At 33.2% G+C, this 13,982-nt stretch overlaps 1 protein-coding gene across 1 annotated transcript in view; it reads left to right on the top strand.

The window, feature by feature from the left end:
- The first annotated feature begins 498 nt into the window (after positions 1–498).
- LOC132750591 (cell surface hyaluronidase-like) overlaps positions 499–13,982 on the top strand; it is a 28,684-nt gene continuing 15,200 nt past the window's right edge. The window contains exons 1-16 of the mRNA XM_060740603.1: positions 499–709; positions 2,191–2,407; positions 2,936–3,108; positions 4,075–4,231; positions 4,780–4,956; positions 5,152–5,367; positions 5,678–5,776; positions 6,605–6,783; positions 7,054–7,123; positions 7,755–7,900; positions 8,737–8,873; positions 10,319–10,388; positions 11,815–11,946; positions 12,354–12,486; positions 13,293–13,356; positions 13,652–13,687. Coding sequence (XP_060596586.1) covers positions 545–709; positions 2,191–2,407; positions 2,936–3,108; positions 4,075–4,231; positions 4,780–4,956; positions 5,152–5,367; positions 5,678–5,776; positions 6,605–6,783; positions 7,054–7,123; positions 7,755–7,900; positions 8,737–8,873; positions 10,319–10,388; positions 11,815–11,946; positions 12,354–12,486; positions 13,293–13,356; positions 13,652–13,687 — 2,171 coding nt within the window. The 5' untranslated portion in view covers positions 499–544. The remainder of the gene's footprint in view (positions 710–2,190; positions 2,408–2,935; positions 3,109–4,074; positions 4,232–4,779; positions 4,957–5,151; positions 5,368–5,677; positions 5,777–6,604; positions 6,784–7,053; positions 7,124–7,754; positions 7,901–8,736; positions 8,874–10,318; positions 10,389–11,814; positions 11,947–12,353; positions 12,487–13,292; positions 13,357–13,651; positions 13,688–13,982) is intronic.

The following is a 13,982-nucleotide window of genomic DNA, read 5'->3' as shown; positions in this document are numbered from 1 at the left end:
GCTGGTCTGGATCCATGCTGGTCGCAAGCGCAATATGTTGGTTTTGTCGTGACGTGGCTCAAATGTACTAAACAACTGCTTAATACGTGTATCATAATTATGTTTGTTTTAAATGTCATGCTACCAGCTTAATAGGTTTATATCATGGATAATATTACGTTTTTGTATCAATATTGTTTGTTATTGTAGAGATTATTTCTATAATTATTTTGACTGTTATCGTTCGTGAATAATAACATCCAATAGAAATTACTGATTTATCCCGCAATGATAAGATTAATTCGTCAGATTTCTATAGAACATTTATTAAATAAGTAAATTACTTTTCGACTGAAGTACCTGTTGAATTCCTGCTAATTTATCAAATGTATATGCTTAATAAAATCTAGGGTCAATACGGCGGCCAAAAGTCTGCATCGGACATCGCTTCGGGCTTTGTACTTTTTAATGAACAGGTGGTTTGGCCTTCCACTTTTAGAACTCCGGGTATACTCGTTTTTAAGAAAGAACCTGTTACGTTCCACTCAGTCCACTCGAGACTGGTATGATTAAACGTCTAATAACAGTTGTGTACCAAAGTAACTGTGTCATCATGTGGCTTGTGGTGTGTGTCCTGGCGTCTGCCGCTATATTTGTAGAAGTTGAATCCGTTTGCCCACACGAGGACATAAATCTGAAACCAATTTCAACACTCTACGAATATTTTCCGGTAAGTTTCTATAGTTTACATTGACTCAATCACTTTGCAAATTTTTGTTATTAAATAAGGAAGGCATTTTTAAGGCTTTTTTCTTCATCTTTTATTTCATTTTTATTTTCTTTCATTATTATTTTTTTATTATTTATTTATTCATTTTTTTTCAAATCGTAATATTGATATTGACGTGCGATTTATTTTATTGAATAGATTTTATTTTACTGAGAAAAGAATCGAAAATTCTACGAAGGCGTAAATAACGGAATATATATATATACGTCTGTCATAATTTGTTCACTTTTATTGTTAATGTAATATTTTTATTTTCTTTACATAGCAATTTCATTTTTTATTTTTTATCTATTTAAATGTTCATCTTAAAGGGTATATAAATTATAAAGGCTATATTAACGAAATAGCTTTTTTTAAAGAAAATCTATAAATAGTATCTTACGCTTGATTCTCAAAGGAGTAACTGTTGTTAAACAGAATGTCTCTGTTGTTAAACACACAAAAATGTTAAAACTTTTAACAAAATAAAACATTCCAGAAAAATATTATGCGGTTATCATAAGTAAGGTTTTAATTGCTTACGTTGATTTCGGGCGGACGGACGGATTGAAGTTTGATAGCAATTTCCATTAACTTTTAAAGGCCCTCTTTTCTTAAAAAACAACAACATTATTTTGGTTTTATTAGTATTCACCAGTATTCAATACTTTCTTTAATATTTATATAATATGCACAAGTTAGTTTGTAAATTCCTTGGAGTTTTAGCCAGAATAACCATAACGTTTGATAAAAGAAAAATGACAAACACAAATCGAATGATAAATACCACTATTAATGTTTTTTTTTTTTTTTCTAAATCTATATTTTCTGAAAACAGATTAAATAAAATTGACTTATTAAGGCCCTGTTTCGTGTCCAGCGAAATGTCGAAAAATTCTGTAACAGTATTACTATGTTTAACCTTATATCATATATAATTATAATAGTAGCGTACATTGCTTTGAATATTCCATCAAAACTAAACTCTACTACAGAGTTTAAACCTTAATGCATTCCTGGACCTTCTTAAGGTATGACCCCCCCCCCCCCCCCCCCGATGGGCATTGATGTATATGGTTTGATTTTATTCTTCCTATAACACCTCGGTGTTATGAACCAAAGTCTACGCGAGATTAGTACATTTAAGATCCATGATGTGTCTCAATTGGAATAAGATAAACTTGATGTTTGATAAAATAATATTTAGACACCTTTTTAAAAGAAAATAGAGATTTGTTTCTTACATTGTTTAACTAAAATTGTCGTAATTCGTGTTCTTTCTCCTAGATCTTTACATCTAGTGAATTGATATTGGATAAGAAACGAAGCCAGTGTATTATTTAGCAAAAATAAAATGCAGAAATGAAAATTAATGCAACAGAAACAATTGCATATTTTACACTTTACATTGTATTTATAATTTTCGTTCCATAACCTAACAGAAAGACTTAGAAATTGTGATCGACGGTTTGGTCCTTCTTGACATCCCAGAGCTTGACGTTCATTCCATCGACATCATAGGTGAAGGTCGCCTCGTTTTCAACCAAGGTCACGATATCTCCATCAAAACACGAGGGATTTTCGTGAAAGACTTTGGTCACCTCATAATTGGAAGTGAAACTTGCAGACATAAAGACAATGTTAATATTCAACTAGAAGGTAAATATCATATTTCATCAAGTAAAAAAATTCTCGAATTTCTATTAGCCATACATAACATAATGTAAGTCTCATTTAAAGGATGAGATCGACTATAAACTACTATAAAGTATTTATCATGTTAATGGTCACTGGAAATAAGATTTTGCATTACTTGTATTATCTTTGAAACAGAATTTGTTACATACAAGGTGATGAACTTTTTATATAATGTGATTTTATATATATAATACTTCGGACCTCATAGCATCATAAGTGATCTACCAGTCAATGGACCTAAACTTCCAGGATTGGTGCAAACCGACTGATCGGTCATTGTAATTCTAGGAGGACCCCAGTGCTGTAACATGCTTTATGTTCTTTCGAATAGTCATTGAACATTGGTGTATATTCAATATGATCTTGCTGTTAAAAATTGATTGGCCAATGTTTCACTTATATTAGGCATGCAACATAAAGTTACGCGTCTCTTTGCAACTATTAGAGATGAAATATAACACACATATTTTAAACTAAATAACTGAACAGGACAACGAACGGTGGACCGCACATTACTTGGAGATCACGGCGAGAAGTACATAGCAATAAGTGACTATGGCACCCTACAGATCCATGGCGAGGACAGGCTGGCATGGACAAAGTTGTCTGGTACGGTGGACCGATTTAATGCCAACAAAGACAATGTGCATTTCAGACATTTGGTAGGTTATCAACCTTGATTTGTTTAAATGATAAAATTATTCGTATCGCTCATCTTCCCCTTGATTTTTTTCTTTTACCGTTTCAAATTCAGTCGGCGAAATAAGAACTTTTCAAAGCACATCTTTGGATGCATCTTTATGTTGAAAGTATAATTAACAAATGACAGTTAGAAACATTTTCTGAAAAAAGTCAAACTGAGTTGACTGTCTGTCATGCATAATTAAATGGTAGATTGCAAAGCTAATGTCGTTAATTTGTTGCCAATTTACAAAATGTGTGTCATGTATTGATATTTCAACCTTATTTCAACCCTAATCACTTTTTCGGTGTAAGTTTTTTGTGGGTTTGTTTTACGAGCATCGGTGTTCTCTCCTAAATTGGCAAAGAGCAGAAACCGCATCTGCTTTATTAAAAAAAAAATATGTCACAGGTCTACCGAAAACCGATCACATCCAAGTTAGAAGCCATCTAACACTACATATATCGATGAAGCTTTTACTAAGTATTCTTATGCATGATCTTAAAAAGAAATCTTAGACATGTTTTCGTAAAAGTCAAAACATCATATTTCTTTGCATCCGTATTTTTCAATAAAGTGAACTTTAAAATCTGGAAAAGGGGTGATCCCGAGCGCGGAACCAATAAAAGCAACACTATTATATGAAAATTACAGACTCAGTTTGATTGAGTATGTTCATGATGAGAGATACTGTAATAGTTTATCATAAGTCTTTTTATTTCTATTTTAAATGGGATTCCATGCATGAACCATATCTGTAAACATACACCATTCTTACAAATTCAAGTTTTATTTCGATTAAACAATTACTCAGCCGGTTACCAACGGCCTAATCTAGCTTTATACTCTAAAAGAGCCCATGATCGCAATAAACCCCATTTGGCCAAACTTCAAATTAACTGTTCTTTATAAACAAATTATCTATGCTTCTCTTTATTCAATACAGGATACAGACAATGCTTGGATAAAACCGGCGCAATCCGGTTTCGCCGTCCATATTCTGGATCCAGATTTGAACTTTGTCTTTTATGACATATTCATCATGCAGTCTTCAGCCAGGAGAACAAACAAAGCATTGACTAAGCTGGCAAAAAAACTTGCAGGTAATTTTAGTAGAGATAAAATCCTCATTTATATCTTATATAGAATCCTCTCGAGGACAAAATGACCCAATACAGACAGCAACGCAGTGGTGCTAGTATTTTACAAAACAAGTCTTCTTAAGCTGTTACAGCACCAACATAATTTCACAATGAAAAGTGTCAACAATTGAAAACATGATGTTGGTCGTTTCCCTATTTAATGACACGAGTTGCCTTATTACTACTCTTTTAATCGACTTTCGTTTGTAACATTTTGCAGATGAAGGCTCCTCTTTCAGACAGTATTTTATTTCAAATTTCCTCCAGTTAAGTTTTCTTTCACCTGACGATATTGGAGAAAAGGAGAAAAGACGCCGCTATAATAGTTTCCAAGTAATTCACACATATTTATATAAATATGCTTTGTTGTATGAATAAATGGAGGAAAAATGTTGTCTTCTTATTTTTGTGATACCATCTATTGCTGTCAAAACTACAGAGTTGCATCTAGGAAAATATATCTCAACTCGTAATTATTGGTGTATTCTCAAATACATTTATGTTCACAGCTGCCGAGGACGGGTCTGTTATAGCTATATCAGTTCAGGTGCAGTTTATCAAATCTGTGGACGCTGACTTTGACACTTTTTTCGAGATCATAGAAACATTGGCGGGAATGGAAGAAGGGGAATTACTACTCCGTGATCAAGTGGGATATGACGCTTTTTCTTTAGTATTTGTTGTCGGTATGTTCAATGTGTCTTTCTTTATAAAACATATAAAGAAATGAGATTTTACATGATATTTTATACAATACTATATTAAAGATCATATTTAGAATAAGTGATAATTCACAATAAATCGTCTTTATTTTATAAAATATAACAGTCAAAAATTGGTATATGATTTGTATTTTATATCATTGTTTTTATTTCTATCAGGAGGTTACAATTATGGACAGTCCCTGGATAGACAAGTTGGAAAAATTGATTCTGAAGCGATGTCCTCTATATTTTACAAGAATAAAAAGATAACAGCCGTGTGTTATATTTTACCGAACAGGAATTATGAATCCTTTGTTGACCTGAGAGTTATAACTCCTGGTGTTGGATACCCGGATATAACGGTCACACATGACATCAGCTCTTGGAAAACAGGTACTTGCACGTTTAAACGACGCTTATATTGACGCCCACTTACAAGTTTTCTTTCACAAAATTGACTATTATCAAAAAAACTGTTTACTTAATACTTTCACATTCTTTTATCTTTGAGTTTTACAAACCATTTGGATAAAGCTTGTTATTATTGTAAAAGATGAAATGCTTATTTTAGATGAAATATTCTGCTAAATCATTTGACATTAAAACATTTGCAGGCAATTTTGAGAAATCACAATTGGAATAGTAAAAAAAGAATAGTAATTAATCATTTAATGTCTAATTATACTGCTTTGATTTTCTACAGGTGACCAGGTTCTATTTACTTCGACTGATTACAAACCGCACCATGCAGAAGTCCGAACCATTAAAGAAATAACTGGACCACATACCTTCAAAGTGTCACGTATGATTCTTTCTAGAATATTGTATTTAACTTAATAAACTATATATTTCTAACACTTTAAATGCCCAATAACCTCATAAATCGTTTTATTTTAATTTCTTAAAAGCTATTTGTTTTTGGTGTCCTGGTATAGTTTCCAAAAAGATACTTATTGGCAAATTACCTGAACCATTTTTTGCCTCTGTTGTTTTCTGACAAAAAGTACAAATATAGCGATTTCGTAATTTGTATGGAAGTTAAAATACTATTTTGTTTACATTTTGCGACTTTAATGACAAATAATTTCACTTTCAGTGCTACTTTCTTCAAGTAATAAGCATCTAACTTGTTATAAAACAAATTATTTAAATGTTATAAAACTCATGTTTGCTTTTTCTTAAGTAGAAAACATTTATTTATTTCTAAGTAATCATGTGCCTGTAAGCAATTCAGGAATACATTTCATGTTATTTTTCAATCTTTAACTGTAATTTCAATAAAAAGGAAATTATAAACGATTTCTGAAGTTTCTGATTGTTAAAGGGTTATATGTAGTTTACTATACATGTATGTTTTGTTTCAAATTTGTTATCTATTTTAACATGTTTAATATACTATTTGTAAAAGAAGATTTCAAAGCAAGACACTTATTTATGTATTATTTTATAGATTCAATAATTATCTAAGATATTTTATTAAGTTTGCACGTATTTAGATGTAGATGTATCAAGCAAATTGAACATGGTTCTAGTATAGTATTTTCTAAAATGTTATTTACGTCATACAACTTGTAGAAGCAAGGGACAACTAAATCAACATCTGTTAATAAGTACCTATATTTTGTTGCAGACGAATTTTTCTACCGTCATTTTGGTGAAATAGAAAAGGGAGTGGACATGCGCGGGGAAGTTGCTTTGTTAACACGGAACATTAAGATATCGGGTGTTCAGCAAAGGGGCTGTCCAGCAGAAAACGGTGATTGCAATCTGAATCCGAAAGAAGTGGACGTGTACGGCGGTCATATCAAGGTGATGATTTTATATTTGAATATATTGATATGTTTATTTTCATTTTAATATTAATCCTGAAGAAGTAATACTCTACTGCTATTGGACGTGAGTGATGTTGCAATCTTAAAGAGACAGTTATATTATTGCACTTAAGTATCAAACAGTTTTAGATTATTTTTTTCATCATGATCATCAAATAATCCAAGCCTTCTCCGAAGGATAAACAGTGCATGAAATTGATAAACATATTTGTGGAAATTTTTCATTTGAAATAATTCATTATTTTAGATAATGGACTTCAGTACTGTTGTGATTCAAGGGGCAGAATTGTTTTTTATGGGTCAGGCCAGGGATGAAGGTAAAAAAATAAATTTAAATGAATTCGTTACATCAGACTGTATCAAACGTGCAAAATCGGTTCACAACAACGATCGTAACGTTTATTTTTTTATACACGGCTGCTGCAAATATAAGAAATATTTTTTACTTTAATCACGGAAACAGTTATTAAAAATTCTAAGTTCTTTATGAAGTCTTTTGAAATGATATATGGCCTTAACAGTTATTTGCTTCATTATTGTTTAGTCAAGACCATATAACTATTAATACATAGTCATATAGCTGTTTAACGTACACGACGGTTTATACATGGTCATATAATGCTTATACATGGCTGTAAAACCGTTTATATATGACCACATACCCGTTTACATTGGACCATATAACCGTTTATAAATGACAATATGACCGCTTATACATGGATACAGAACCACATAACCGTTTATCATGACCATATAACCGTTTGTACATGACAATTTGATCGCTTATACTTGGCCGTATAACCTTTCAAGTAATTTTATAACGATTTTAATGCAACACACTTCACGTGCAGTATTTTTACGTATTTGTAGGTACTTACAAATTACAATGTATGCATATGATATCATAAAAGAAATACATGTATTTTAATTCATATTTAATATTTCAAGGATTCTATCCCATACATTTTCACATGTGCAAGGACATATCTGGAAAAACGGCCATTGTCAAGGGCAACTCTATACACCATACATACAGACGAGCTATAACCATACATGGAACTTTTGGTACATCTGTTGACATACCCGGTGTCCAGGTAAAATAATTAATTTTTCATCCTCTACAGAATATCTTCATCAAAATTATGAAGTGTCATAATTTTCATTTTCTTTATTAGTAATATGATTATTGTTATTAATCATAAATATTACTATAATTGTTTTATTATTATTATAACATGTTTTATTATACATGTTTTATTATATAACAACTTCTAATTTTATTATTATTATTATTATTATTATTATTATTATTATTATTATTATTTTAAATTTTTATCATCATCGACATCATCATCATTTTAGAGGACTGCGTTTTATAGAAAGTCCTTAGTGTATTCTAAATCTTAGGACATAAAACCAACTTTAGGACTACCTTAAAACAGTTTGAATAAACATTTTTATCTTTAGACTTTAAAAACACGAATTTTCCCGAGAAAAGTTTAGAACTACAATGACAGAATGTGTAAATGCGCATCAGCATTGCTATTCAGAAATTAAGTGTCATAATATCTAGGCCATAAGTTAGGATATTTTCTTTGAAACGCAAAATTGTCTTATTTTGATCTTAAAATTGATTTTCATACGAAGGACTTTCTTTGATAGGCAGTCCAGCATCAATATTGCTTAACCTACAACATAGTAAAATACATGCATATGTTGCAAAAACACCAAGTTCTGACAAAACATATTTCAACAAATGTATGGGAATGAAATGACTAAGTTTATTTACTTTTCAGTACAGCATCGAATGTTGGTGTGGTTTTTTTTCTGTCGTTTAAATATCCAATATCTTAGTCACAATACATACTTATAGGGAACAGTTTTTGTTTTGTTGTATCAGTAAAGTTTAGAGAAAATTAATTGTTTCTAGATACTTGAGAACGTAGCCTATGAAGTGTACGGCCACACATACTTTCTTGAAGATGGGGCTGAATCGGCCACTATATTACGTGGAAATCTTGGCGCCGTCACAAGAAACATTATCAACGACTTTAGCACAGATCGGGAGTAAGTATCTGCTTCAGATCGTTCCTAAATATCCCTGATTTTCAAATTGAAAGGTGTTTGGTAAAGTCTCTCACTTTGAGAAGCAATTGTCCATAATTTACTGTCAAACAATCTTTAATAAGTTCGGACCAACCACAGTGGGTATAGTTCATACATATATAAGCTGGGCCATGACAAAACCAACATAGTGCGTTTGAGACCAGCATGGATACAGACCAGCTTGCGCATCCGCGCAGTCTGGTCAGTATCCATACTGTTCGCTATCAGTTTCTCTACTTGTAATAGGGTTTGTCGGCAAACAGCATGGATCCTGATCAGACTGCACGGATGCGCAGGCTGGTCTGGATCCATGTTGGTCTCAAACGCACTATGTTGGTTTTGTAATGGCGCGGCTCATATACTGTCAGAATATTGACCTTTTTACTTGTGTGTCACAATGATGGCTACAGACCAGTCAATAGAGGTAAGCCAGGTTTTACGTGAGACGAACTCTATTTTACGAACAAAATCAAGAATCAATATCACAAGTAACTATTCCAGCCGATAATAGATTTAAACTGTTGAGCAGACTAGTGAACCTGGACAAAGCTCCTTTGGTAGAATATATCAATTTAGCGGACAAATCTGTTGGGCCTTCAAAACGCAGACGTTATTGCTATGTTAGCATAACGAGCTTAAAGTTAATCGAAAGTGATAAAAAAAATCTTGAGTCTTTGGATTCTGTTCAAAGAAAAGTAAAATTTAAAGTAGAGAAAATAAAGAAGACAACTTTGACAAGGAACATAAACGGGACTAAATACCAAAGTTTTTATGAACTTAGCTCAACTATGAATTTTTTTCTAGAACTGTAAAGTACCAGACCTGTATTCACATCTCACCAAACTACACAACGCAATTGCAAAATATGACATAACGGACTGGGTTCATTTTCATTTTTCTTCTTTAAAATCCACAACGCAAATGTGAACCGTGTATCGTTTCGTCGTGTTATTGTCTCGTCGCTTCGGCGCTTTGTCGTTGTCTTATCGCTTCGGCGCATTGAATTGTCACTTCGGCGTGTTGTATTGCCGCTTCGGCACATTGTCTTGTCGCTTCGGCGCATTGTCTTATTGTTTAGGCGCATTGTCTCATCGCTTCGGCGCATTGTCGTCTTGCTTCGGCGCATTGTCTCGTCGCTTCGGCGTGTTGTCTTGTCTCTTCCGTGCATTGTCTTGTGGCTTCCGTGCATTGTTTTGTCGCTTCGGCGTGTTGTCTTGTCCCATCGTCCCGAAGCGACGAGACGATGCACCTAAGCCACGAGACGATCACACAATGAAACGTCGGGGTGATGCGCCGAAGCAACAATGCGATACCGGTATTCTGAATCAACGAGACGATGCGCAAAACTGACTTGACGAAAACGCAATGACAGGGCAATGTACCGAAGCTTCTTTTTCTGCTTGTAGGAGAGCTACTACGTTTTGGATAACGAACCCTAAGGTTGTGATGGTGGACAATGTTGCAGCGGGTTCATCGGTGGTTATTCTTGATATTATTTATCTCAGTAATAAATCAGTTTTCTTTGATTTTAATAGATTTGAAATGTAAAAGAAATAACATTTTTTTTAAAAAAGGAACAAAAACAGACACAAAGAACAACATTCAACTACTGACATATAGTATTTTAACAGACGGACAAAACCCCACCAGTTAAAAACCCACCACTCAAAATTTTATAGAGTGGACAAAACCCCACCACTCAAAATTTTATAGAGTGGACAAAACCCCACCACTAAATTTTACAGTTTTGTCCACTCTATAAAATTTAGTGGTGGGGTTTTGTCCACTCTATAAAATTTTGAGTGGTGGGTTTTTAACTGGTGGGGTTTTGTCCTACATTCATAATAGATGTGTGCAATATAGCTAGACGATTTTTGTATAAATAGATAAATAATAGAGAATTGTATTCATATAAAATATATTCTATATTTGGACATTATGTGGCACTCTAAAAATCACGTTTTGGTCGAATTGGCGATTACCTGTTGAATATTCAATTCAAGGCTCTCAAATGGTTTTGCCCTGTGACTATCAGTCCCTAATGCATTATTATAATAAGAAGTTATCATACTGCAGTGACACTCATACACGCAGTGGTACTCATACCATACAAGCAGTGACACTCATACAAGCTTAAAAAGATTGGATACAGAATTAATAGAGCTGAAAATGCATTTTCATTACAAATATTTTGATCTCTTACACATACAAATATCTATTAACTTAGTTACCTTCTTTGCAAAATCTTATCCAAAGGTGCCTTGGTTACACAAGATTGTGTTAAATAAAATGGCCGACATTTTGCAGTATCTCATACATATTAGGCTGTAAAAAAATGAGTGTGCTGAGAATTTCAAAAGAAAATTTGTGTACGAGTATGTCTCATATAAGAAGATGGCTTGACATCAAAATATATCCCTCACAGAGGTGATACTTTGTAAAGGAGAAACATTGACATAATGTCACGTAATGTAATTATGACGTTCGGTTGCGTTACCATGTAGTCTTTTTTTCTGAATAATCAAATTAAATGATATGCTGTTTGTTTGCATGTTCACAAAAATAGGGTACTAACATACCGGTGAAAAATTTAGAGACCTGTTGCGTATTTCGTATTTAAACGTTGTCCATGACTTATTGGGACAGCCCTTGTATAACGAAAGAAAGCATAAGTTTGAGCAGTTATTATTATATTATTCCTGAACACATATATGTTGTAAAATGTTGAACTGTTATTGCATTATATTGAAAGGTGGTTAAATAAACGCTTTACTTCAGATATTTAGATCGATATGTACAGAACACTTACATGTGATATTTAAGATTGAAATGAAGCTACAAAAGTAAAGGGTTGAGCTTCCGGTTCTAAGGTTCAATATGTTATATTATATCTCATCTCCAGGGTTTTGGTATCTGGTACACGTTTCCAAGGGAACCAGTAGGACCTTCAACAGGCCTGGCATATCAATACGAGGAAGCGAAACATACAGCGATGTGGACGTTTGATAATAATGTTGTCCACTCTAATGAACGGGTATGGCCTTTAACCTTCTGTATGTTGTGAATAGTATAGTTTTATCCAAAGAAAAATGTAAGTGAAAGGTACCTGTGTATCGGCATGGTACCAGCCAATATGCTGGGTACCAGATGTTGGGAGACTTGGCTTGCTGGTACCAGACTGTGTAAGCAGGTCAAGAGTTACAGATGTCCTAGGACCATTTGTGCTCAAATTGTTGATAAATAAATAAATAATAACCTAAAGTTACTATGGCTGTAACGAAGAATCATGATATACATTGTTTGAGAGCAACATCTAAAACGAATCAAATTTAAAATACAAAAGAATTGACTGAGAAAAAAATGAAAATATATACCCGGAAATAATATTTTGTTTGTTAAATCCTGTTGTATGTTTCACAAAAGATCATTATTATTTTGAAGGGTGGGTTTAACTTTGACTTCATAATGCTGAGTGAAAAGGGAAACATCGGCGGTTGTATGAATTACGAGACGAGGGAGGACCCGTTCGATCCTCAATCACCCGGGGTGAAAGTTCAACTGAATCGACTTACAGGTATTCATCTGATTAGTAACCACTTTTTTGTCACTAAAACCCTCATATATGTTAGATTAAATATTAAGAATACAACAGTAACCTCATTAAAGACATATCCCGAGTAAAAACCTGGATTCATTCTTATCAATATATCCGCGTTTTGTCCAAATATTTCTTAAACATATCAAATCACTTTTGCCCTCCGTCGAGTCTCGTCTTCACTTTCCGTGTTCAACAATCAATGTCAAAGCATTTTTGTACTTTGTCTTGCTTGAATTTCTTTACCAGAGTCCAAAATGTTCATATCAAATCCTTATTGTATTCGGAGTAACATTTTTTTGTCAAAATGTGAAAGAAATGTGGTGTGAAGTGAGGGTGTTATGCGCCTCGCCAAATATAGGTTTGTCAGGTGTTCACTCGTCCAATAGAATTCAGTATTGTACTCAGCATTGTATAGTAACTTCATTGTATCTATATCAGTGGCACTTAAAACACGTTTATACGACAACATTTCATACGGAATAGGGGGAGGGGGTAATCTAGTTTGTTTGTTTGTTTCATTTTACGCCTTTTCCCAACAGTATTTTAGTCATATAGGCGGGTAGTTTCCTAACCATCGTTCCTGGAGAGTTACACCAGTACTAGACTACCTTCCTCTGTGCTAAACTACCAAAGCATCTCCCGGGGATCGAACCCACGCCAGAGAGGTAACTGGATTAAAAGTCATCAACTCTAACCCCTTGACCGCGGAGGCTGTCATCTAGTGGATAGAGGAAAAAATTATTATTTGAATTTATGTGGTATTTCGTATTTTTGTTATTCAGCATACAAGAACCAAGGAATTAACGTTTGGTTGAGAGGGGGATGGTTTGAAATTTACCAGCTATCGTAAGTTAACCACGTTTGTATAAAATAGCCAACTTTATACTTTCCTTAAGTTCCTTACATTTTCCCCATACAAGATTGCCTTTTTTACCATGAAGATTGAACAACAGTTCTATAGTACATAATATGAATTTGGTTTTCTAAAAATGCCTGAAAATTAACAAAAATTTAGTGGAGTAGATAAATCACAATACAATGTATTTAGATAGATATTTAAAAAAAACTGTGAACTATTATTACAAAAATATATTACTGACTAATAATAATATTAAGAGAAATGTTTTACATGCTATACTAGGTCTGCTGAAAGCCAAAAGGGACTTCAAATAGCAAGGTAAGACTAGTTTTTTTTTTATAAACTCAATAAAAAATCCCTAAATAATATATATATGCACATGTCATGATAATAAATATTTACTTTATTCTTACTTAATATAACTGTAGCAACAATAATAAGACACTATCATTGCAGGAACTGATGAAGTCATCATTAAACGATCTAGCGTGTTTTGTTGATTTCGTTGTTGCTGTTGTTGTTTTTTCTTTTGGGGGAGGAGGGGGCGAGTCGTTAATGTTTTTGTGGGTTTTTTACATAATTTACCGACATTTTAGAAAATATTTTTATTCAA

This window comes from Ruditapes philippinarum, unplaced genomic scaffold (assembly GCF_026571515.1).
Source record: "Ruditapes philippinarum isolate M1 unplaced genomic scaffold, ASM2657151v2 ctg2143_1_1_1_1, whole genome shotgun sequence".
NCBI lineage: Eukaryota > Metazoa > Mollusca > Bivalvia > Venerida > Veneridae > Ruditapes > Ruditapes philippinarum.
Note: the sequence above shows the minus strand (reverse complement) of the source record. Positions and strands in the feature narration are given on the sequence as shown.